This window comes from Catharus ustulatus, chromosome 4 (genome assembly GCF_009819885.2).
Source record: "Catharus ustulatus isolate bCatUst1 chromosome 4, bCatUst1.pri.v2, whole genome shotgun sequence".
Classification (NCBI taxonomy): Eukaryota; Metazoa; Chordata; class Aves; order Passeriformes; family Turdidae; genus Catharus; species Catharus ustulatus.
In genome coordinates, this window is record NC_046224.1 from 60,124,463 (window position 1) to 60,151,629 (window position 27,167).

Here is a 27,167-nt window from a genome sequence, read left to right on the forward strand (position 1 = left end):
ATGAACAGCTGAAGAGCCTGCACACCAGGGAAGGGATGCAGTGTGTTTAGTACCGTACACCCATGTTCACAGGACTGCAGCTAGTTGTGATAATAAGGTGATATCAAGACCAGGAAAAATTAGACTTAAATGTCCAACACTGACTTTTCTTGGGCTGGGAATCAGGATGTGTTGGAGTTTTGCCCATGTTTGCCATTGATAAATCTGCTTTTTGTGCTCCATGGCCCTTGATCAGTAACCCCTACAAGATGGCTTTCAGCATGGACAGTCCAGTCTTCTAAATATTTGCTTTTTTCAGGAAGAGGAGCAGGATCGAGAAGGATGGCTTGGTCCATTCTTTTCCCACTGAGCTTCTTGGCAGTCACCAACCAATATCTGTTTATTTTCCTGTAGGAGAAAAATTACAACAGTTGTGGAGAAAAGACTGGAGCAAGTTGCATGTGTTTGTGAACCTTTGAAATTTATTTGGTAAGCAAAGGAATTCTAGTGAGAGAACTTGTCATTCAGCTGAAAAAAAAAAAAAAAGAAAAAAAAAAGGAAACAATAGAAATTAGGAGGTACAATGTATTTCAGTTCTGCACTTTTTGCAACCCGGATGTTTGCAAGATGCTGCCCATTGAAAAACTGCTGCTGTTGAGTCAAACCACCCATAGCTCCCTGTGGCTACTGGGCTTTCTCCTTGGAGTCAAAGACAGTAATTGGTGCCTACTGGTGTCGAGATTTGTGTTACTCAGCTTGGCAGCCTGGAGGCAGCTGCTGCAGTAAATCTTGCAGCTCTTGTGTGAGCTGCCACCCCCCAGCCCTGCTGGCAGTGCCAAGGGGGGGTGTTTCTGGGAGTGCTTACTGGTTTTCTGCCCTGTTTGTTTGCAGAGGTGCCCAGGTACTCTGGAGAGCCCCCTTGAGCTGGAAAGGAAGGAAACCATTCTTTAAGTTAAAATGTTTAAATTGAATCAAGGCAATGGAGAATCAAATTTCACTCTTTCATCACTCGCAATAGAAAAATCCATGTGCATTGGTAGTTCTCCCAGTCAAGTGTCCCTTGTTTGTATGGCTGCTTTCAGACTGAGATGGGTACCAGTGGTTTAAAAATGAAAAACCTTCCGTTTTCACATAAAGGGCAAGTTAAATATGTGTGGTGCATCCCCACCTTTTGCAGTAGATCACATGTAAAACTAAGTAAAGCCCCATTTAAATGACAAAAGAATTCTTGGGCTACATGTTAGCTCTTTCCAGTACTAGCTGAATAAAAGAAAAAAAACCCCTAATAAATAATTAGGGAGGTAATATGTTTGACCATTATTTTTTTAGTATGACTTTTTTTCTGTTACTATTATAACAGAAATGATCCTTTCAAAGACAACTAAAGTGCTAATGATAGCTAAGAAGGTCATTCCTAGGAGGTTAAACTGGTTTAATTAGAATTTATGAGAAGGTTACTATAGGAGTGCAGAAAGATGTTAAGGGGTTAACCTATAAGAGATTACATTGTAGTCAGTGTTCTGTTAAAGTTTGAATTAATTTTTCCCATGGGTTTTTCACATTCTAATTTTCAACTAAATGAGACATCTGTTTCAGAAAAGGAAAATTTGCTATGGTTGTCATAGCAACTATCATTCTGTAAGAAAATTATTCCAATGGTTACTTTAGAACAGAAAGATAGAAATTCAGTACATAAAGCAACATCCGATTTCTAGCACAAACTCTGATAATTCAACCCTTTTTGTGTGGCAGATTATTTGGCCTGCAAAACTTGTTCAAATGTTTTAAACATCAGGTTAATTGTGCTGTAAACAAATTCACCTCTGATATATTTTCCCCCTTGAGTCTTCTATGTAGACAATCATTATTCTTATCAAAATAATAAAATGGTTGAAATTCAGTAGAGTGTTGGAGACACTCAAACTGTTCGCTTGAAAAAGGTAAGACCTAAATCAAACTACATTTCTATAGATGAATGCTTCACTTCAAAGGTGAAATGTATTAATGATGCATATCTTTAATTACCAAATAAATTTTTTCTTGGGTTGGTTTCTGGGTTTTTTGAGGATAGTGAATTTTTCTCTTGTAGAACATACATGACAATATTTTCTTTGTCAAATGAAAAATATTATTGAAAAAATACATTATAAAAATAATTACACTTTTCCTGCGTTAGCACTAAATGGGAATACAGAAATTCAGTACTCAATACAAATAATTTGTTTTCAGGTTCTATCATAAATGCAAATTTTAGACAAAGTTGTCTTTGCATGATATCTAGGTCATGGGCTCATTAGTGGGTGTTAGAGAAGAAGGCTTTTCCCCTACTCAGAAACTTTGATAGTTGTTTTGTAATAAATTTTCAGAAGAGATTTATAAAATCCCTATGTGGTTATAAAGATGGTTTTTGCTTTGGGGGTGGGGGCACTGAAGTGTGTGATTTATCTTTCTTCTCTCCAATGCAAAGCATGCCAACATCCTCCGCTGAATCCTTTCTTGGACCTGGGATATATATATATATATTTTTTTTTTTTTTTTTGCCAGAAATATTCCAGACATTTCCTTCCATCTCAGGATTGTCACAAAAGACAGCATAATGGCAAATCACACAAGTTATAACATCTCCCCTTCACAAAAGAACAGCTCCAGCATGCATAACTTACCAGCCCCGCTGCAGTCACCACAAAGGGAGCGAGGGAGGGAGGAGGGAGGGATGGGGAAAGTGCTTCTTGTCTTAATAAGCAGATCATGCCTATTCATAAGGGGAAATGGGCTTTTTTAGAAAGTGGCCCTGTGTAGTTCAGCGCTGGTAGAAGCAGGCAGAGGCTCTCACAGCTGTGTATGCAGTTTGTCCTCTGGATTTCAGCAGGATTAAGCTGACTTCTTGTGAGATCTGTGGCAGTCATGATTATTTCTCTTTTAAAATGCTTTGTTGTAGTTTTAAAATAACTGTTCTGTGACTTCTTGGCCTATGCTTCTTGAGCAAACACTTGGTCTTTCCCTTTGGTTTCTTTTCTGTATTTGGCATACCTGTGGGTTGTTGCCTCCCCTCGCTTCCCATTGGGACCCCAGGGATAATCCTGTCCCTGCCCAACAGCACCACCAGGCCAAGGGAGGGGTGGATGTATATCCTTTGAAACTCTCAATGACTTAAAACACATGATTTGCTGTGGTGACACTTCTTTTGTCACCTATTTGCCCTTGCAAATATTTTCTGTCAGTGAGATCTTGCTGCTGGAAAACGTGCCCTAGGCATACAGACAATTTGCCAAACAGTTGTGTATTTTCCTCTTGGTGAAGAAATATACTTGGCATGTTAGGTGTGGAATGCAATCCCAAGGCAGGAAAGGGTAAAGAGTTTAGAAAAAAACAACCACTGTATATTTTTACTCTGCAATATCCAAGCACCTCACAATCTTCAGGTTATTTATTTTCAAGGCATTCTTGTATGGTAGAACTAATCTCCTTATCTCAGTGGTGAGCTGAATGTAAGGGGGGGCAGATCCAGCTCCACAGAGCTTGTGTGGTTGCCCTGTGGCAATGTCACATGGTAACATTGCTGGTGCCTTGCTGCCCAATAAGCCAGTTAGGAAAATCCCATAATTGTTCAGGAAAAGACCTCTGAGATGATCAAGTCCATCCATAGACCTGGCACCACTAATCCTTGTCCCCAAGTGCCACATCTACACATCTTTTAAAGGCTTCCAGGCATGCTGACTTACCCACTTGACCTATCAGTGAATAATTTTTCCCAATATCCAATCTAAACCCTGGTACAACTTTAGGTCATTTCCTCTTGTCCTGTTGATTGTTACCTGGGAGAAGAGACCCAATTCCCATCTTTCTAAGATCTCCTTTCAGTAAATTTTAGAGAGATAAGGTCTGCCTTGACTCTCCGTCTAGACCCTGGCAGCAGGAAGGTGAGGAAAGGCTGCTTGGAATGTTGAACAGGTAACCAGGAAAGTGTCAGTTTGTGGCCTGATGTAGGGATGAGTGTTTTTCATAGGCAGCTGCCTTGGCCTGGGCAATGTTACTCAGAACAAGATTTGTGCTTCACTGCTAGTGCTGTTAGCATCTTTGCTTCACACACCTTCTTCACCTCCCTCATCACAGCTTCTGGAGGCTGTATTTCTGGTATTTCTGGTCATGATAGCAGATGTTCAAAGTTTCACCTTTTTTTAAATTTTTTTTCCTGGGGCAGCTGTTTCTCAAAACCCTGATTATCCAGGGCATGTGATAAAGAGGCAGAGGATGAGAAACAAAGCCTTTCAGTCATCGATAGTTGAGTCTCTTTTTGTCTGTGGAAGAAAAACTTTCTGTTCATTGTTCTTCAAATATGGGTATGGCTACAAGATGCCAATCAAAAAATTATCTAAACTTCCAACCCAAAACTAACCCCTCAATTTTATGACCTAGAATTGGAGCCTAGTCAGCAAGACATAATTTAACACTGTGATATAATTGCTGTGAGATATAATTTTTTAATCAATGGGATAGCAAGATACAGATAAATTATGTTCTGACTGGCAGTGTTACAGTCCCGCTGCTCCATGATGAGCTGCTCCATAAGTACATTTTAAAAAATGTAAATGCCTGTCTGATAAGGAATCCTGACTATGGAAAGTCTTACTTAAAAGCAAGTCAACACACCAGAGGACAGAAGAAATTTGTGTGTAAGAGAAGCAGCAGCATTCTTGTTCTGATGGGATGTATCCAATTAGGGGAACAAAGCAGCAGAGATGTCTCTGACTTTGGAGCAGGATCTGTCATGGTGCCAGGGTCTGTCCTTGCCCAGCTGGTCACAGGCTAAGGGCCAAACGTGCTGGGAGCCAATGTGAAACATAAATCACATGGAGGTGTCTAAGACAGCTGTTCTTCTAAATGTTGTGAGAGTCAGTGTGATAATCCACACATGGAGATCTTGGTATCCCGGGCTTGTAAGTGGTTGGAGCAATACTGTGAATATTTTACTGTGTGCTGTCTACTGAAAGTGGGGAGGACTGCATGTTTTTGCCACCAAGTTAAACAACACTGCTTGTATGGAAAGAGGGGATTACTGGGCACACAAAGAAGAAAATGAATGCTATTTTGTGTCTGCGAATTCCATGGTAGTAAAGAGTCAACCTCAGTATTTTAATTAGATAACCAGTACATGGAAGTAGTACTGAAGACATTCTCCTCCTCTCTTGGCAGGCAACCTTGGTTTTATGGCTGGGGCTTTAATCTTCCACGAGGCCAAGCACTATTAGAGAAATGGAACCTTATTCCAGATGGAATAGATATTCTTATAACACATGGACCACCTCTCGGTAAGAAAATAATAGTGCTCTTAGCTGTGTGTTTCAGATGATTATATGGTAACTGATGGCTCTCCTTAGAGAGTGCAATCCTGACTTACAAAAGTCAAAAGCAACATGCATACTGATTTCAGCAGCACCAGGGCTTCAGCTCATGATTGCCTATGATATCTCTGCTCAATGGCAGGGAATTAAATAATGGCTTAAAAAATAAAACATTAACACATAAAGCCATAATGAGCTTTATAAATAGCAGGGTCTAGTTTTCCTATGCACATGTCTAACCTGCCACTATTGAAATTACTAGATTGAAAGCATGGAGCCTGTTTCAAGAGAAATGCAGGATTAGGATCTTATTTTTTAAAACTTTCTCCCTGACTTGCTACTGCATTCTCCCACCAACAAGTACCCAGAATCTCTTTTTTTCCCTCATCATGCTGACTTGGGGCACCTTCTGCCTCACAAACCCAGATGGTCCCCATTGTTTGCCCATTCTTTGGATGGGATGGTGGAATTCCTTATCTTTAATACAATTTGGCAACATGAACAAATAAAAAGGAAATAATTTTGCATGTGCATTTCCCAAATATTGATATAGCTGATATAAAAGCTATCTATAATAGATTTCTCATATTCCTAGAAAATTTTGACGTTACCTTTGCTGCAGAAATAATACAATCACACAAACTTGCCCAGATTAAGTAAAGGCTTAAGGCTTTTAAGCTTTTTTTCAATGGATTTAACATATACCAGTCTATATTTAATGTGACTGTGTGTTTGACTCTCACTAATTTAATAAATGGATGTTAATAAGAAGCATGTACTCAAGTGTTCTGCTGAGTCTTACTGTGCTTTGTATGAAATGAAGGCAGTTGGTTTCTTTAAACCTTTAGATTCCCCAATTTCCTGAAGCTAAAACCCTCGTCTTCCACCCTTTCTTCTCTTTCAGAGCTTGGAGGAGAAAGTATCTAAAGGGTTTGTGTTTTGTTTTCTTTAGAAAGACATGTTTGCATTCCACTGCTCACTAATCCTGGGGGAAAGTAGTTCTTTGTGAGCAGAGTTTCTCACAGTTAGGGGTGTGTGTTTTGATTCTTCACCTAAGTGCAGTCTCATGCCATGCCACAGACTGATTTTAATATGAACCTCTATTGTAAAAGTGGATGCTAGAAATTAAGTGTTTCAGCCCTGAGATATCAGCTTCAACCCACTGTTATGGGGGCAATCCCTGCTAGGATCCAAAGCACAGTGCCATGTCCTTCATGTAGTTTTATTTATAAGTCATATTCAATACTTTTTCAGAATCTTTTTCAGCACTTTGAAAACCCCTTTTAAAGCCAGCTGATCAGCTGTAAAACAATCCAACCTTCAGCTGACTGAAGATTCACTTGGAATCTAATGTTGGAAAGCTGAGAGATTCAACCACCTTGCTACTTCAGCCACCAGGCCTCCCCAGTAGCCTCAGGCATCAGCAGAGGGAGGAGGACCCCTAAAGAGCACTGCAGAGCTGGCACTCAACAGACAGACTTTAGTAATAAATGTAATAGTAGATTTAATAATTGAAAAGTAAATTAATAATTGCAGTAATTTGGAGGAAGGGCCACCCATCTCCAGTGATTGTAATGGAGTAATGTGAATTCCACTCATCTCCATGGCTCAGTATGTGTTCTCTTTTTTTTTTCCTTTTAATTCTTTATCTTCAACCATCCCCCAAGAATTTTTTTTTTTAGAAGTTCCTGTTTCTTTGTCTCTCTCTTATTGATGCATTAATAGACAGCTCAGGCACAGAACCCTCTGCCTGAGGGCAGGAGCTGTTAGTCTTCCTGAAACCCATGGCAACAAATATAGCACACTTCAAAGAACTTAGCACTCTGCTTAACTTACAGAACATCTTATCGTGCAGCTCTGTCCACAGACCTTTTGGGAGGCAGGATCCTCCTTGACCCTCCCAGCCAATTATTTTAACCAGAAAGCTGTTTCCTGTTCTGATCTTGGAACTCAGAACCTCACTAGAGTTGTTCCTAATGATCATAAATAGCAATCAGGCCTCTTGCAAATTTTGGGTTTTGTTTTTTGTTTTTAACTCCAGCATGGCTTCCTAAATTCTGTCCATCATTCATTTTTTGTCCTGCTTTCTCATTCCCTCACTTCAAAAGAGTGTTTATCTTCCTAAACTTATTAATACTACATTATTACATAGATTTGAAATGGTCTGATTTAGATGCAGAAGAATTATTAAGTGTTAATTAACTTTGTTTTTCATTTAGCCATGTAACAGAAATCCAAGTAATTTTTCTCTTCTGTCTTAAAGTAGTGCTTTGGGATGAAACCAGGGCAGGGATTCATGGGAGGTTCACACAGGATGAGAAAAACAAAATGTTAAAACAGCTATTTTTTTTACCATTTTATTAGTAATCTGTTTATTATTATTAAAAAAGATATGCAATGTATTTCACAGCTTATGAAATACAGTATTTGTGATTATGGGATCAGTGCTAATGCTCATTTCCATACCAGCATATTTTTGTTTCCTAAAGATCTCCATTTATGATTCTTTTATTTCTCTTCCAAAAGTTCACTTTTTTTTCTTTGTTTTTAATTTAATTTCACCTTTAAGTCTTCATTTGCAGCTGTCTGCTTGATAGTCTGTGACAAAGATTTATACTTTCCTGACAGCTGCAGAAACCTGTTTCAAGTAACCAAACATTAAAAAACCCCTAAGATGAACTCTAATTGTTAGCTAGGTGTAATCAATTATTCTTAGTTTGTGTAGTCAGGTGTACATAATAAGCTGCAAACATATGGGAAGGCTTCAGAAGGGTGATAATGCATGTAAACAAAAACATGTTCAACATAAATAATGCTTAATTTAATGGAGAAGTTAATTTTATGGATTTTTGTTTGTGAAGTTTTTGAAGTGGAAATACTTTTGGCTTTATGTTCACTGCAGACATTTTGACAATTAACTGTTTCAAATCATTGCAGTAGTAAAATCTATGGCTATAATATGTTTATCCTGAAAAAAAAAAAAATTAAAAAGCATGACTTTATTCCAGAGGAATTGCTGGCCTCACTTTGACATCATAAATACTGTTTTTCTCTGCTGAATTTTGACCTCCCTTTGATGGCACAAGTGAATTCAGCAGGAGTGAGCATTGCTCAGTCTAGCTGTAGTTCAGCAGGGCTTTCTTTTTCTACATCCCCTGACAGGTACCAAACACCTTCAGGTCTTTGACCATGATCAGAACTTCCTCTTTTTGAACTTAGGATGCCCCATTACCAACTTTTTTCTGAAAATTGAACTTGCTCTCCGAGTAGCTGTGAAACAAGTGCAAACTTTTGCCATTTTGGTAAAACCTCACAGTTTACCGAGCCCAGTTTTCAAGCACTGGCAGCTAAAGAGGGATTTCTCAATGTGTGAACCTACCCTGAAGCTAGCAAATCTGAGAGCTTTTCCAAGAGCTTGAATACCACCCTTCTGGTCTTTTAAACCAGTTGGTTGGCTGCTTAGCCATACTTGAGTGGACATCAAAAGTAAATGTATGAAAACCAGGTCCAGGCTCTGTACCTCTCGCTGAAAGCACAATATATTCACACTACTGCAGCAAATCCAAGAGATGCAAAGCTATGACAGGCACACAGGGAAAATATCAGAACAACAAAATAAAAGCAGGAAGATTTTATCTTTTAGGTTTCCAAATTTGAGCCTGATGAAAATGACTGAACAATAGAAAGGAAACAGATTGGTTGTTGCAAACACTCCAATACAACATCCTTCTTATACTACTACTTGGAATGAAACATGAGACTTCAGTTGGCAGTAAACTTCCCCCTGCAGTATTTTTAGACAAAGAGGCAAGTTGATGTAACATTTCTGTCTATTTTCATAAGAAATAAATTTTTACACAATTTTTGTGCAAGTCAATGAAGAACTTAAATACTTCTGCAAACAGCCTGAGTTTCTCTTGCTATCTGAGATCCATCAGTTTAGGCAAGTGGGGCTTGCTGTGTCATAAAGTGGTTTAACTTGAGGTTGTTATTTTTTGGGCATGTAGTGGATTCCTCACCTGAGCTCCACTTATGTAGGATTCAGTATGATAACAATATAGTTGTTGCATTGGCGATACAGATTCCATTACATTGGTTCAAGTGTTCAATCTAAAAAAGTAGGTCCCAGGACTGGTTTTAAATAGTTAAATGTTCTTTTAAATTCTTTAGAGGCTCTCTTTGGGCTTCCTGCTCTTTATACCTCATACTCTTCAGGAAGAAAATGGGTAAAGCCTCTTCTGCTTACCAAGGCAGACACTTTTTTTTTTCAATTCTTCTGTGGCTGTTTGTGAAAAGCCATGAGACATGAAATCTCAAGTGTTGTAGAACAGCACAACTTTGTGGGTTATCTGTCTTCTCTTAAAGCCTTCATTTCTTTTCCAAAGGTTTTCTAGACTGGGTTCCTAAGAAAATGCAACGGGTAGGATGTGTTGAGCTGCTGAACACAGTCCAGAGACGAATACAGCCAAGGCTTCATGTTTTTGGACATATCCATGAAGGTCAGAACACATTTTTTTATATATATATATATTTAGAAACCGCAAACAGAGAAAGCTTAACCAGCATTTTCAAACTTGAATGTCTGAACTGAAGCACTTCTAGAATTCAGATACATATTTAGCTGCATATGTGGAGGTGAAATTGGCTGTTACCCAGGTTTCAATACTTGTACTTGAGCTTACCTTTCATTTTCTACATCTATAAAACAGGTTGGTGCTTCCTTCACAGGGATGAGTACAGTGAATTTTAAAAAAAAAACACAAGTCCAGTAGTTACACAAAGTGACTAAATATTAGGATAGAGAGATTATTTTTTTTTTTCCTCAGCAGAATCTGTACTTCACAATAATTCATGAAAAATCTCTGTGTCTCAGCTTCTGTGATTGTAAAAGGGGAAGGAATGTTTTGAGGGTTGCTTCTAAGGTTTGGTCTTCAAGGCTGTACAATAATGGTTGTCTCTCCCCATCAGTGTGTATATGAAGTCAAAATCAAGAGGGATGTCACCACTGACTGGTGTAGAAGTTTCAAGATATTTATGGATGCATTTAGTTGCTTTGGCAGGGAAAACATTTTGTGCTCAGACAAAGCAAGTGGTTCTATTGACTATATGATGTTTAACCGGGGAAAAATAAGAGTTCCCTTTCACACAAGGCAGTAAATGGTGACAGATATGTTCTGCTGAAGTCAGTGACAGCAGGAGTTCATCTCCAGGAAAAGGGAAAGGTAGATGCTGTCTGTTCTGTTCACAGAGTGAGGCAGCAAGGCTCTAAGCAGTGCCCCCACTCCAAGCAGAAAGCAGTGGGCTGTGCAGGAGTGAACCATTGGCGTGTAAGTGTGTATTATCAGCTGCTCAGTCTTTGGCAGTGGTACCTCACTGGCAGGAAAAGGTGCTCCACAACTGCCAGTTTCTGCTCCTGGGACTGCTCCAGCCTTTGCTGTGGGACCTCTGTGGGTCTCACCAGTGTAGAGATGGAAATACTGGAGGATCTGGCACTCAGATACTTCTGGTTTTGTGAAGAACCCTTCCCAAGATATCCCTCTCTGACTTGCTGCTGGGGGCTTTCACCATGGCACATTAGAAGTGACAATCGCTCCTGGTGGAAAATTAATGGAAAAGATATTCAGATCATTATTTTATAGCTCGAGGAGTAGGTCCATTCTCCTTATGGGTCTCATCTCTGGTGACCTGTTAATGCCTGGTTAATGTCCAAAGTGCTGTTAAATCACAGAGTAAACAAATAATGCTGCTAGAGCAGTCTTTGATATTCCAACCAAGAGAGCTGGAGAATACAGTTCAAACTCATTGTCATTTCAGAAATTGTGAGCCGAGAGGGTTGCAGGGGATATAAGCAAACAGCAAGCCATGAAGCTTCAGGCAGGTAAACAAAATCACATCTGCTAAAACCAAGCCCAACTTTGGCTCTCGAGGGAAGAGAATGGCACCTCCATAGAATGGTAAATCCTGTGAATTAATGTAGTTGGCACAGTAGGTATCAAAACACAGAAACAAGGTACTCTTCTTGTTAACTATCATAATTTAGAGAAAACAAATGGGGAACTGCAGAGCTTGTTTTTTCAGTGGGATGCTAAATCTCTGCAGAGGAGAATTCCCATTGCAGGCAGCCTGTGCAAACGAAGCTGCACTTTGTAGAGAGAATGCATGATTTGAACAGATGAGTTCTTCCTCTGAGTGAGCATAGCTACATCTGCAGCAGTCATTTACTGAACATCTGGGGGAAGAGGTGCTTATAAGAGATGTTTCTTCTCTATTCCCTCTCTGAACTACCATATCTGCCAAAAAATACCTCTGCACATAAAAATACCTTGCTGCTGATCCACCCATGGAAGGGACAAGCAGCACGGCAGGGGCTCTGGCCAAAAATTCTGATTTTCCCATTATACCCAGTACTCCACTGAGGTCATGGCCAAAGAAACTCTGCTGGCAGTGGGACAGGAGTGAAAGCTTCCAGCAAAAGGAGTGTGTTAGCAGGCTGATTCTGTTCTCTCCAAATGTGTAGCTGCAGAGACAGAAAGTCCCAGCCGTGGTGCTGACTGTCCTCCGTGCATTTTGTGTTTTCCTCAGAACAGTTGTTCTGTGGCAAACAGAAAAGGATTTAAAGAAATGCCTGTGACAGAAACCTGACAGAGTTTTCTTCCCTCCCTGGTCCCTAATTATAGTGTGGCTTTTCCATGGGAGGTGCAGGAGGCCCTGCATTATTCAGGATGTTTTAAGGAAGCAAAAAGAAAGGCATTTGGCTACTGTTTCTTTGTTTGCAAATTATGCAATTTTCAGTGCTCTGAAAGACACAAAATTGCATTCAGAAAAATCATAGTGTCCTCAGTACCTAGGATTTGAATAGCTAGAATTCAGTGTGTATATAGCAATGAGTACATTTCCCTATTAACTTTTTGAAAGGTGAGATTGAATCTTAGCAAAAATGCTTTCTACCAGGTCATTTCTCAAAAATCAAGCATTTTTGATGAGGAATGCATTTCTTCATATTGATCATAATATTTCAGTGAAAGTTTTCAACATTAAGCTTTTAGCTTTCATGTAATCAAGCTTATGTTTTTTCCTAGAGATTCATTGAAAGATTTTTGACAATGGAGAGTGGGTCTGCTTTTTCATAACACCATGGCTGTCAAAAGGCTTCTTCCTCACTTTCTGAAACAGCATTTCACTGTACTTCTACAGGCATTAGAGCTGGAAATTCGGTTTTCTGTAGATTTAACGCTGGAATTGTTTGCCTCAGGTGTCTAGCCAGACATGAGATGTAGCTGAAGCTTTTTAACCACTGGTGAGGCAGAGGGATGTGTGTGCTCTCCTGTGGAAATGCTCTGGTGTTTTAGGATGTGAATTCACCTTCTCTGTTAGACAATGCATCCAGTAACAAAGCCATTTTTTCTCAGCCTGAGCAGGCATTTTAGTGCCTTTCCATCGAGTTTGGTCAACAAGTTCAAAGACATAGCAAGAAGAGGTTCCTACTTGGCAAATCCTGCCCAGATGCACATGCACACATACTTGCCTCAGTTTAGCAATGCTCTTTCTTCATTGGTTGGTTAAAGGAGGTTCAACACAGGGCAGGGAAAAGAGGTGGGAAGATTAAAATTGCCCAAAGTTTGCTGCACTGATGACTACAAGCCTAAACAATGAGAAGTATCCTTTCTAAAACTAAAAGGGTTTTAAGAGAAAAATATCTGCAGAGAAAAATATCTGTCTTTCTAAGCAGGTTTAGTGAGCTGTCTGCCAGAGATAATAGCCACTAGCTCCTGAGGGCCCATTTTGCTTTTCTTACACAATTTAAAAAGTTCTGCTGTAGGACAAAGATTGTCTTGATTCAGGGAACATTTATGTTTTGCACAAAGAGAATTTTAAAATTCATTCAGAGTAATAAAAAAATGTGGCACTTATCATTGTGTGATAAAAGTAATTAAAAAATAAAGAAGATAATAAGGAGCAATGCCAGTAACCAGAATTTTTCTTCCTTTGTAGGTTATGGTGTCATGGCTGATGGAACCACCACCTATGTGAATGCATCTGTGTGCACTGTGAATTACCAGCCACTTAATCCGCCTATAGTTATTGACTTACCTACTCCAAGGAACACATGATTATAATGAGGATTTAAAGTTGTACCCAACACATTAGCAACTTTATATTGCTGGCTGAGAATCCCAATAGGGAACCATTCAACAAAAAAAAGCAAAATCCTTCTTTTTTTCCCTGCTAGCTCCTCACAGATAAATTTAGAGAAACAAAAGCGGACAAGGAACAAAGACATTTTGGTGCCAGAAACAGATTAAAGACTAACATTTCACCATTAAAATGTTTGTGAACACAGAAAAGTGAATGCATTCCACATATATATATATATATACACACATATATATATATATATATACCTATATATATATCTATCTAGTAGGGGCTTTTGTACATACCATATACTGGACTTATTAAAAGAACGATGTCTTTCAAAGGAGTGTTTCTTTAAGAAAGTTTGCAGTTTAAACATAAGTGTTTAGACTAGGATTTCCTCATTTCAGATGTTTTCCAGTGAGCTCTTGGTAAAAAAAAAATGATGCTTTCCCTTAATCAACATGGCAAATATAAAAGATGGTGCACAAATGACCAGTCACAGGAGGAAAGCTATTTCTCCAAGTCCTCCAGGTCTAAGTCTTTGCATCTATTCAAAACCAATGCAATAGAGGCCCTAATTCACTGTACTGAAATGAAGTTTTACTACATCTGGCATTACAGATGGCAAGGGAAATGGTGCATATTGCCAGCATGCTGTAAACAGCTCTACATTCAAGAAGGGAGACTGTGTTAAGTGCAGTATAAACTCAGGAATTTGTAACCTGGCCTCGCCTGTTAAAAAAAAAAAAAAAAGAAAGAAAAAAAAAAAGGATGACATTTCCCTTAAAAAAAAAGGAAAAAAATATAACTGTGTTTTCATATGGTAAAGAGATATGTGATTGTATTTAAGGAAAAAAGAAAGAGATAAAACCTGCAAAGAGCCCACCCATGATTAGTAATGGTATTTTAAAAAAAACCCACTGGGACCATTGGTTTAAAACCTGCTAATGGGACATGCAGCCAATGATGAGATGACTGGTTTGAATTTGGCCCTGGTCAGGAGGGGTTAAATGTCATTGTGATAATTTTTAACCTTGGGAAACATAGATGGCAAGGGGAAGACATCAACCCAATGTGTAGTTTGGGCACTTGCTTTTGGGTGACTGTGAGTAATGGGTACACACCAAAGTGTGCAGAGCAGAGGTCACCTCACCAGGGGACCTGGTACTGCTCTTTGCCCACTCATGGACACTGCTGAGACCCAGCACAAACCCAGTAGAAACCCACCTGTTGTGTTGCTTTGGCACCAGGCAAAGCAGGGGATGTGTCAGGAGCTGGTTGGGATGGTCCACAGCCAAAGTACTGCTCGTGCAGCTCTCCTGCAGTGTCAGAGGTATGAAGCTGCTGGGATTTCAGTCCTGTACTAGGCAGAAGCTTAAGAATTTATTACTAAGCCACCAAAAAACCCCAGGGCTTCAGACATGTCCTGCAAGAAATGGATTTCTGCCTTGAACTTACAAGCATGTCCTTTTGACTTGGTGGAGATAATTTTACTGCTGTATTCTGAATGTGGACATCCTGAATTTGGGGCTGACAGCATCTAGACATTAATCTTGTTCACACACATTGGGCAGACCACAGCACTGCCAGCTCAGAGTTGGTTGCAGGTCTGTGCATAGCCCACACCTGCACACATCCATTGGAGAATTGTGTGTGTTACATGGATGTAAATGTGAGTTTTACGTAGCAGCTGCATGTACATTATACACATAAACAATTTAAAATGCCTGTGTTGCAAAAGCAGGCCATGTGAGCTTCAACTCTGAGCAAGGTGGGCACAAACTCTGCTTTTCACTGGCTTCCCATGTGCAGCAGCTCTTCCAGGTGCTGCCTGGAGCCAAGATGTTCAAGCCCAGTAACTGACTCATGCTGTGGACCCACAAGAAACCACCAGACCCCCAGAAAACATGACAAGTCACAGGTCTGTCATTTCTTGTAAACTGTTGGGTGACCGTGTGTCTAAACTAATGTGCTGCTTTTTATTCCTGAATACAAAACCCAAAATGATTGGTGACGCCTGCAACTGGTTTTTGGGTGAGTGGTTCACAAGTGCGTGAGCAGTTTGCCATTAATTCAGATGGGGCCACTTTTGTCACAGCTACTGGTGTAGAAATTTCAGCTTCTAAATCAGTAAGAGCTGAAAATCATAGTTGAATATGAACTCCTGTCATCATTGGGAAGATGAACAATAGCATGTAGTTAGAATAAAAGTGGCTTAGGTAGTCACAATTCAAGTGGTTTGCAACAAATGTGGCAGGAAATTGGCTGTATGTTAAAGTCTGAAATGTTTACATTTGCTCATGGCACTTAAATGTTAAAGTGAAGGGAAGAGGTTCTTTTATTAGCCTCAGCAAAATTTCTATGTCAACCATAAAATATTCTCTTAAAAATAATTTTTCCTAAGGTATCTTCCAAATACTGTGTATTTTTATGTGGAAAGGATATGAAAGCAACTGTTACTTCAAAATATCATTTAAAGTACTTGAGGTATGAAAGCTTAAAGATTATTTAATCATTTTGACATAACTTGAGTGTTGTAATTTTTGGTCAAGCATGTTAGACGAATAAAGTCTTAAAAAAAAAAAACACAAACGAAAAACCACACAACAAAAAATAAGGTCTCTTAATGTTCAGCTCATGTGATCAGCCCCATGTTGGAATGACTGCTATCTTCTCCAGGGACAGGAGCCAGGCTGTGGGACATTAAAGTTGTTATGGAGGGGGATCAGCAGAGGGTGCCCTGCTCTGTCCCTCAGCTTCCAGCCACCAAATCTCCTGCAGAGGGTAATGAGTTCAAGGTTGGGATTGCAGAGAGAGGGGAAGACACCAACCACTGCCTGTAATGGATGTATTTTGGTGGGAGAGTGTGCCAGGTGTGTCTAGGAGGGAGGGAAAAGCTATGGTGGGAGTGCTGCAGCACAGCTCTGGAGAGGGCAGGAGCTAGGATGCCATTTTTTGGGAGGGGGCAGCAGCTGGGAGGAAAGAGAGTTCCTGTTCTGAGCTGGGTATAAGGACACATCTTCACAGAGATGGAGATTAATATTTTTGTTTTAACTTTGTGGGACAGAAAGACCTGAGTTTCTGATCTGCTTCAGATAAGGGAGGCCATGAAAAGGAAGATGTCCACAAATGCAGCTGTGCAGTTATCAGCTCCATTTAAATTTGAGCTGGCCTCTCAAGTAATTTCCTGCCACACCTCCCCATTGCTGACCTTCACTGGTATTTATCCAGGTGACTGTGCTCCTGAAGGAAGGTGTGCTGATGTATATCACTAATATGAGCATTCCCATCACCAGGCAGAATTGTTGGCTGAGATTAATTCTGGTTCCTTTCAGCCATGAATAGGGGAGATATCACTGCACGTCAATGAAAAAAAGAAAAAAAAAGATGACAAGATTATTTTTACCTCCCTCAGTCACATACGGCTGAGGATGTGAAATGTTCTTTGACTAAGAAGGAAGGAGCAGGCTGGAACTCAGCACTCACCCAAGCAGCTGCTTTTGGTGCCCCAGGAAGGATCAAAAACCCTGTCTTGGGGTCATGCTGGGAACACAGAAGGTGGGAATGTGCTCTGCTCTTGCTGCAGGAGGGAGCCAGAGGAGATGAGAAGTGGTTTGTCTTTTCCAGTCACTGACTGCTGCCAACAGTTAATGCAAATACTTCAGAGGAAGGGGGAACGAGACATCCCTTAGAAGGCAATTTTTGGAATAATCTGCCCATGGGGATCTTTGCCCCCCTCCCATTTATTGCTGTTTGTGTGAAAATTTCTCTCTTAAAACCCATATTATTGCTTTCTGCTCAAGTAACTCACACAGAGCAAATATAACTGCAAATGGTCTTTCCTTTCAGGTACATTCCTGTCCCTTTCTTGCAAGTCTCTCTGCATCTGTGGTTTTAGTGATATTTTGGAACAGGGAACACCCTGGATGATTATGCACAGTGCATTAGAACAACAGTATTTCGCTTCTCCTTGTATGTGTGCTGCTGCTTGGGTTTATTGACTGTCCCTTTGCTCTCTTTTTATGTGAAAAGTGAAAATAGGAGCACTTACACACACCTCTTTTGTGCCATTTGTTATTTTGTATATTGGCCATTATATTGCTTTTTACTCACTTCATCTAGAAATTAAAATAATTTCCATTCTAGCTAGACTCTATTTCTAACTCCCGTACTTTCCCATCTTGGAAATGCTCCCCTTCTCTCTTTTAGATGTGCCATTTGGGAGTTGGTGTGAGCAGCAGTGCCAGAAGAGGACCTCCTCTTCCTTCCTATCTGAGCATTTAGACACAGTTCTCTGCTACTTTCTCTCCTGCCTTTTATCTGATATCTTCAATTTTTAGGAGTTTTTGGGATAATAGCATATATCTGTAACCCCAATGGACCACTGTGGTGAGTTCCCCAAGGCCCTAGCTCAGTTTTCTCTCCAAGAGGTGAGAACTGATCTGGACTTACCACAACCATCACCCCTTCCTCTCAGGGAGTCTTGCCCAGGCTGTGTTCATGTTGGGGATCTTCTTCCCCTACTCTGGCCTGTTCCCCTGGCTTTGATGGTGCCCTTAGCAAGCCTCATCATCCCTGGCTGGGCTTTGCTGCTGGAGGGTACCTCATCCAGCACTTGTGGGGAGCTGAGGGTGCTGCTGGATGGGATAAGGAGCTGTGTGACATTTGCACAGCCTTCATCCTGCTTTTGGGGTATTTGTTTCTTAGCTGCTGCCCAAACCATGACCCTTTTTTGCCTCCCATGAATAGCTCTTCCACAAAGGTCTTTATCAAAACCTTCACAATTGTCTACACCAATTATATCAGCGACAGCTCTTCTGGCCAGGACTTTGATGTACAAAAGCTTTCAAACAGATTAAAGGAACTGGCTTTTCTTTTGCACAAATCGGTCGGCATTGTTTCCCTCCTCCCAGTGAAGTGTATTCCCTCTCCAGAGCATCATGAACTAAAACTGAGCAGAGCAATTAACCTCACCACATGTCACTGGCTCTGTGCACACCATGCCCTTGTGCTCTTTGCTCCCATCCAGGGCCATGTGGGTCTGGTTAGTGAACAGATGCTTGCTGCTGTGGGAGAAGGGCCCATTCTCTCCCTTGGAGCTCTGGTCTTGCCTCTGCATGGCCTCAGGAACAGGGGGACAGTCATGGGAAAAAATGAGGCAGACAGGTTGGTTGTTTGGAGTACTCTCATTGCATTTACCCTGTCATTCTATCTGTGCTATGAATGGGGTGAGCAACTCGAGCAGGGAAAATGCTGGTTGCTATAAACACATTGCAGCAGCTTATGGCAGAATGAAGCTTCAAAATCAGAGTAAGGAAAAAGCTTTGCCCAACCACATGAGCTCCCCAGCACCCAGGAAAGGCTGGGAAGAGTCAAAGGTGAGGTTAAAGCATGCTCCTACCAGCGCAACCCCAGGTGCCCCTTCCTCACTGCAGTTAGAGCCTGGTTGGGGGGGCTAGGGCTAGCCCAGCTCACTGACAAGTGCCACTTGGGAATACCAGAAGATACCAAGATTGGTGGTACAAACCTTTCCCCTGGAAAAGTGGGAAGGGGTCTCAAAGGGTGCTGAGATGCCTTCTCTCAGTGAGTGCCCCCTTGTCCACAGGGGAATGTGTCCTGGTGGGGACCCTGCCTGTGGGGGGGTGGGGCTGAAGCTGATGGAGGGGACTAGGGGACTTCATCTGTACCTCTGCAGGGCACAGAGCCGGAGGGCCCTGGTGTTGTGTGCTGTGAATTTCAGACAGAGCCTTGTCCCTGCTGGGTTTTTCTTTCAGCCTGGTGGTGCTGCTGCTTTGCTGAAACACAAGGGACAGAAAGCAACAAGGTCAGGTCCTGCATGGCCCTGCACCTCCAGCGTGCTGAGGAGGCCTTTGTGCAGACAGAGATACTCTCCTTTGTGCAGTGTAATAACCCACAGTGCCAAATTTCAGGGTCTCCTGCCAACTTTACCTCCCACCATGATGACCTGGGCCAAATTTTCTACAAATAATAAAATTATGCAGGATAAACCAGTTTAATACAGGCAATGAAACCTGTATTTCTATAATTTTCTACTCTTTTCTAAGCTATTGCATGGCACAGCCATTCTGGTTGCATCTGTTACACAGTATTTTAAAATGCTCCTTCACATGTGCCAGTCACTGATTACGTTGCCTTTATCAGCAGCTCCTGTGCTTCCCATGTGCTTCCCTGTGTTTCCTATTGGTCCCTGCCATTTCTCAGCACTCACACTGGGGCGCCCTGAGAAGCATCTTGCCATGGACACCCCACTCTGGATACCTCTCTGGGCTCCCCAAGGGGGATGTATGAGGGTCAACACAGCCTGGCCTTGCTTTTGAGCCCACAGACAAACACCAACAGCAGCATTAGCTCCAAAGACCTGCAACAAGCCATGAGTGGTGTAAGAAAATGAGACAGGTCCTCCTTCTTGGGGTGAGCCTGGGGACAACTCCTGGCATCACCCCAAGTCTCTCCAGGTGAGCCAGTAGCTGCATATGGGGTAGGTTCCCTCCACTAGGAAGGAAGAGCCCTGTTCTGGGGGAATGAATACCAATACCAGACAGAGCAAAGGCAGAGCAGGACAGCAAGGTAAAGCATGGTAGGGCAGGGAAAACCTCCAGAGAAAATGGCCCAGTGGGGTCCACAGCACTGGAGTTTGTTCCATCAGTTTGTGAAACTGTACAGACATCTGGAACCCAAAAACCTTGTGGCCTGCCCGTGGTGATTCCCACCCCTCATTCACACACCGGGGGGTGCAGCACCTCTGCCCTTGCTTGCAGTCCCCTGTAGTGACACACAGGAAAGGGAAAGCTGCCGTGGGGCCACCAGGCAGTCGTGAGAGGAACTGCTTCCAACCTGCTTTCCCATCACCTCAGCCTGTGCTCTCTGGATACTCATCTCTGGAAACCATGGTTTACCCCCACATCTTCAAAGCACCTTCTTTACCCACCTGTTCCAGTTGGAATGCAGTGTATACATAATTATGTTTATTGCTTGTTCAGAAAGAAATAAAAGCTCTGAAGAGTTACCTGTCCGTTTCGTTTCTGCAGACACCCTTAACAACAATTAATCATATGTATTAACATGGGGTCAAGAGACTTGTCAAAACTGCAGCTCTCGAGTGGTAAACAGAGCACATGCAATTAGCAGTCCCCACTCTGAAAAAGCTTGGATTGATTCATTGTTCTTTCTAACCCCTAAGAAAGTCAGGGAAGTAATAAATCATGAAGATATAGACAAGGCACTCAGCAAACTATGATGAAGACACTTCATCAGCTGCCTGCAGCTCTGCATCCCTGTGTTTGCACGGGAGTCAACACTGAGCTGGTTGCACGAGAGCTGCAACCACCAAGCACTCACAAATGCTGCAATAAACTCAGAAATTTTGTGCCCTCTTCTGAGTTAAAATTAGGGGATTTCTTAACTGCTTTTAATCCAACTGCTACCAAGCTTATGCCATCCCTTAAAATAAAGGAACAGGAGCTTTTAGTGCACAGATTTTAATCAGATAGTAGGACTTTCTCTGCCAAGCCCACAAGGCTGTGTGGATGGAGGGGAAAGGGTGCAGCTGCCTTTGCTGGTCAGGAAAGGGTCCTTCCATCTCTCCATGAACTCACATGCCACAGTGCAAGATAACCATCTCTCCTGGATCTTGGACATGCTTTATTAAAGCAGCTCCTTTTAACTAGCAAAAAAACCAACAGAAAAACATCCACAAAAACAAAACAAAAAATTTGCCAAAGGAATAAAGGAAAAAGGGACAACGGTGGCAGAAGAGGAACAATTCCTCCAAACTGTGAAGCTGGTGTTATCTATTAGAAACAACAAAAGGAACTCAAAGCTGGGAGATGGAAAGCAACAAAATGTATGAAAGCAAATTACTTGAATGTGGCTCTCAGAAGTGCTGGTGATGTTTTGTGCTCCCTATTGGCTTTGTTTCTGAGTGAAAAAGGAGAGCATACTTTAAAGAACAGCCTTATCTTAGTAGTCTCTGCTAAGCATTATTAACAGTGGTTGTGTTCTGCAGTTGTGATATTGGTCTAAAAATCATCAGGAACTCACAGCCTACAAGTAGAGTTGAAATAAGAAGGTGTTATGTGTGCTTTTTTTTTTAATAAAGAGAAAATAAAGACTGTTTTTATTCCTTACAAGTTCCTTGTAGTTGTAAGAGGCAGTCACTTCTGATTCTTTGATGATTTCACAGAGGCTTTTCCTTTCCTGGGTACATGACTTCAGAGAACTGCGAAGCTGCTCCCACAAGAAAAGGGTGGTGATACCAGTGGGAGTGACTCTGTCAGACGCCCAGGGTCCAGTCCACTGAGTCTGGAAACCAGCTGTGGGGAGCTAAGGGACCCAAGTCTCTTTTCCAAGTTGTTCAGGTCAGAGCACCTCTGGAAATAGCCAGTCTAACCTCTTGCTTCAAGCTGTGGAAGCTGCTCAGGGCTGCTCCAGTTGAGCTTTGAGTATCAAAGATGCAGAGCTCATCATCCCTCTGGGTATCTGTGCTGGTTTTTGACCACCCTCATGGTGTAAAATGCTCTGTCCTGTGCAATGGAAAGCTCAAGCCCTGCATTCCCAAGGGAAGCCACCTGCCCATGTGGCTGCACAGTGGCAGCCTTCAGGGTGATGTCCAGAGTGGTGGCCAATGCCAGGCAGCCACCACATCCATCTGGCTGGCCCAGCCACTCCAAATCTTAATGTACATAGAGAACCACAGCAAAACCCTGGGGTCTGGCCAGTTTTATTTCTGGTGCTTTGATATCTTCAGTGATTTGCTTTGTTTGTTTAAAGAGAGCAGAAAGAAAACCCACTCTGAAGAAGTGAATGCTGGACTTGGTCCTTCTCAAATCAGCAGAAGAATGAGCACTGAGCTCAGCAAAATGAGCATCTAAATAAGTATAAGTCAAAAGCATCCTTATATGACCTCACCCTATGAAACCTCTCAAGACCTTTTCAAGAGAAACTGTGTTCATCTTTGCACTGTGCTCTTTTCTGGCTGGGCTGAAGAAGCCAAGAGTGACACCCACTGTGCTGAACCTTCGCTTTGCTGGGCTGCTTGAGAGCAGCCTCCTTTCCATGGGAAAGGTTTAACTGGGATTTGAGACTTCAAGTGCAGGAACTGGAGCTATGGCAAGCAAAAAGATCCATTCCTTGGGGAAGGATTTTGCTTTAGAAGTTGTTCAATTGATGACTGATAAGTAAATATGGTGTACAGCCTTCTTTCTATTTCCAGAAGTGAAGTCTAAGGAATTTTGTTTATTGGGACAGTGTAAGGCAGAAAGCATCCCCTCACTGGGACCTGCAAGAAGCAAGAAAAGACAAAGGCAAGGAGGAAGATCAGCTCCTGTTGCTTGAAGAAGAGGAGGAAAAATATCCTACAAAGGACAGTCTGGCACTGAAATGATGAACTGACAGCAGAACCAGAGTACAAAGGACAATACCTCCTGAAAACAGAAGACATTGCTGCACTGATTCATGATCTAACTTTGTAAAATTCACTCTCCAAATGGGACTGAGGGAGAGGGATGTCATCTTGGAGGAAAATGAAGGAAATCAGAGGATGTAAGGACCTGACACTAAAAATGCTGCGTAACTGGGAAGTGCAAATTAAATAATTTTTGCTTTTTGAGGCAACAGAGAAACTGCATGGCTTGGAAGAACTCCACTCCTGCAGAAGACAGGGCTGTATGGAGCTGCAAGGGGAGGTTTCAATTAACAGAAATGTCTGAAAAGAAGGGACCACCAAACCCTCAGGTTGTTCAAACACTCGGTGTTGGCAACATATAATAGAGACAGACTATGCAGTGCAGAAATTCCTAAATTGATTATATATCAAGATTAAAAGCCCAGGTAATAAATGCAAGGAATAGAAATTGCCTGTTTAGAACCATGCATTAGAACAAGCTGATATTAATGAAACCTAATAGGATGACACATGACAGGAATGTTGATTAAGTTGTTTATAATCTCTTTAGAAAAGATCAACTGGGCAAAAGGGAAATAAAACTGGCTCACGCTATAAAATGTTGATGCTGGCAACTATGAAGTTAGTCAGCTGGAATATTTATTCATCCATTACACCTAAGAAGTAAAGCTTGTGGTGTCCCTCTAGGAGATACACGCTTCACACCATTACATTCAATTCAATCATAGAATATCCTGGATTGGAAAGGACTTGCAAGGATCATCAAAACCCAACACCTGGCCCTGCACAGGACAAAGACAATGCCGAGTATCCCACTATGTGTGTCAGGGTGTTGTCCAAATGCTTCTTCAACTTTGCTGCTGTGACCACTACCTTGGGCAGCCTGCTCTAGTGCCCAGCCACCCTCTGGGGAAGAAAGTTTTCCTACTATCCAATCTAACGCTCCCCTGACACAGCCTCAAGTCATTCCCTCATGTCATTCGTGGTCACCAGTGAGAAGAGATCAGTTCCTGATCCCCTGCTTCCCTCCTGAGGAAGTTGCAGACTGTGATGAATCTTGTCTTAGGCTCCTCTTCTCCAGCTGAACAGACCAAGTGTCCTCAGCCACTCCTCACGAGGCTGTCTTCAGGCCTTTCACCATCCTTGTGGTCTCCTTTGGACACTCTCCTATAGCTTAATGTGTTTTTTATGTTTTTTATGTTGTGGCACCCAAAACCACCCACAATATTCCAGGTGAGGCCACCCCAGCGCAGAGCAGGACAATCCCTCCCTGGCCTGGCCGGCCATGCTGGGCCTGGTGCCCCAGGACAGGGATGTTCCTCCTGGCTCCAGGGCACTGCTGGCTCATGTCCAGCTGGCACAGCCTGGTCCCTTCCTGCAGCTGCTCTCCAGCCTCTCATTCCTCAGTCTGTCTGTACATCCAGGGCTGCCTCATCCCAGGGGCAGAATCAGCCTTGTCCTTGTTAAACTTCACACAGTTCATCCAGGGCTCTCTGCAGGGCCTCTTCACCCTTGAGGGAGTCAGCAGCTCCTCAAGGGTTTGGTGTCATTGGCAAAATGACTGAATCTTCCTTGGAGTCCTGCATCCAGGTCATTAGTGAGGGTGTTGAACAGTGCAGAGCCGAGGATGGAGCCCTGTGGGACACCACAGTGGCCAGCCTGGTGTCACCCTGGTCACTGTCACCCTTTGTGCCCAACCACTGAGCCACGTGCTCACCCAGTTTGTCCAGAAGGATCCTGGGAGAGGCAGTAAAGCTTTGCTGAGGACCGAAAAGATTCCATCTCCTGGCTTCCCTAGATCAACCAGGTGGGTTACCTTGTCATAAAAGGAAATTAAATTCATCTTTTATCCCTGTAGAGGAAGACTACTACTTAACCACACATCAATATTGTTTGCAGCAAACCCTCACTTGTCATTGTGAGGCAGCTTGTTCTGAATGGTAAAAAGTGGAAATTTCAGTCCGCCAGAATTTTTGAAGTCCCCAGATGGCGATTTTCTGACAGAAAGGCTACTTCCAGCAGGGACATCTACATCATGTCTCATCTTGGCGGCCAAGGAGAAATCGTTCACAGAATGAAGGAGCTGAAGCAGCTTGAGGTATCAGCAGCACAACTTTGGTCACATCCACTGTGTGAACATAAAATAAAGAGATAAACCACGTCAGATAAACTCTTTGTTTTCCAAAAGGGAAATTTCACAAAGCCAAATGTTAGCACAGCAGTGAGAAGGAAAAACATTGAAGCAGGAAAATAAAAATGGTATTTGCAAACTGTTTAATCAAGTTTGCCAAAGAACAGTCCCAGAATAAAGAGAGACTCAAATTAGTTAAAAAAAACCCAAAACCCACTCTGGTTGGGAGGGTAAATAAAAGCAGACTTGGAAAAAAAGATATATGAAGGGAAAAATTTGTGTTAGAAAGGAAGTAAAACAAACACATAAAGGAGCTATCAATGGCTTAAACCAGTAATAACAAGAATACAAAAGCAAATGGACATGGGAGATATTATTAAAACAGTAGAATTTTAAAATATCTTTGTTATTGCAGATAAAATGGCCTGCAGTGGTGGTGGGACATTGCACACAGTTACTTGTAGGCCTAGTAGTCCTGAAAGAGCATGTTAAATGGCAATTATCAAATTTGTCGACTCAGAATTGTATTTGAATAGGTAGGTTTTTAAAGCTGCTAATAGTGAATGAGTGTTCAGACACATTAGGACATGAGAGAAGTCTCAGCAGTCCAGAGAAGGCTGAAATTGTGCCAATATCTTTGAAAGGTAGAGAGAATAGCCAAAGCAAGAGAGCATTACTCAGACTTTGATCCCTGGGAAAAAAAAGCAGTGGTGGGATTGATTGTGCAAGACTTTAGCAATAAAGAATTAAAAGACTAATAAAATTAAATGCTAATCAAGGTGGGTTTAAGGTAAATGGATCTTCTCAAACTAATTTGATATCTTTTTATGGGATTACAAGTTTGGATGACAAATGAATTAGTCTTAAGCTAATAGACTTGGTAATAGACTTCTGTAAAGCACATGACTTGGAACCTCTGTCTGGTATTTTCAGGAGGAAAGAGGAATGATATAATTTCAACCTGGCACACAACAAATGAATTAAAACCCACCAAAGGATGTCATTAAGTAAGGAATCATCTTGAAGAGTCTATATGTTTTGCAGGGTCATCCAGGTACTGGTTCCTGCCCTGACATGAATTACATGCTCCATCTTGATCAGGAAACCTGCCTCCCCCACCCCAAAAGGTGTCATTGAAGCTTTAAAGATGAACCAAGTGTTGTTCTGCAGGAAATACTGAGTGGGATGTTTCACAGAGACACTCTGGTCCAAAGATTTTAGCAAATGAGGTCCAGCAAAATGGTCCTACATTTCAGCATGGACACACCTGAATCTCTCATCACAAGGACATGGAGTGACTTGCTTCAGGGAGAAAAGCTCTGAAAAAAGAGGCCTTGGATGTGTGTCTGGCTGGCATAAAGTGTGCCCAGAAGAGCAAATGCAGCAGTTGACTGGGCAAAGCTGGCAGAGGGAGGCTGCACAGCCTCTGCCTTTGCCATCCCTACAGCTGAGATTTGAAAATGCTCAGTTCAGACATCCTTGACTTGAGCACGAATTTGAGGAGGCTGAAATTGACTCCAGAAAAACCTGTGGAAATGGGGAAAGGGTCAGAAAATTTGTCCTAAGATGTGAAAATCTGCTAAGTTCACTGTGTCTTGCTGAAAACAGAAGAGGTTTAAGTTGATTTTGCTGTGACCTTTATGTAACTGCAGGGTGCACCAGCTGGAAGCTGCACAGAGGCAAATTCATATCTGAAACAAGGACACCATCTTAAAAATGTATGTATTCATATGATTGGATATGGTGCTTTCTTTACAAAGACAGTAATTAACCACCAAAACAACCTTTGAATGATTACACTGAATCTTTGCAACTGGCAATTTTAAAATCAAGGTCTGATGTGTATCTTCAGACAGAAAATAATTATGGGAGTCCCATTCATTAGCAATAAACAAGTAAACAAACATCCATGCGAAGCCTTTCAACTCAAGTGATTGTGATTTGGATCAGGCCCTGCCTTAGCTGGGGGAATGACCAGTGGCCAGGTTGCTTCAGCCTCACTGTGCAAACCTCTGCAACTAAAGAAAATGTTCCTTTACCTAGGCATGTCATTTCACACCCCGGCAGGCAATTAAAATGCAAATTAAAAATGTTAATTAGAACTGTTTCAACATCTATTCTAATGCACAAGATGGGAATTCTGTACAGTGTA

The 27,167-nt window shown here is 41.8% G+C and overlaps 1 protein-coding gene across 3 annotated transcripts in view; it reads left to right on the forward strand.

The window, feature by feature from the left end:
• The window catches only part of MPPED1 (metallophosphoesterase domain containing 1), a 63,489-nt gene extending 45,884 nt beyond the window's left edge, over positions 1-17,605 (forward strand). For all 3 annotated transcript variants that reach the window (XM_033058191.1, XM_033058190.1, XM_033058192.1), the window contains exons 5-7: positions 5,173-5,288; positions 9,707-9,820; positions 13,314-17,605. In XM_033058191.1, coding sequence (XP_032914082.1) covers positions 5,173-5,288; positions 9,707-9,820; positions 13,314-13,432 — 349 coding nt within the window. In that variant the 3' untranslated portion in view covers positions 13,433-17,605. The remainder of the gene's footprint in view (positions 1-5,172; positions 5,289-9,706; positions 9,821-13,313) is intronic.
• The last annotated feature ends 9,562 nt before the right edge of the window (positions 17,606-27,167 follow it).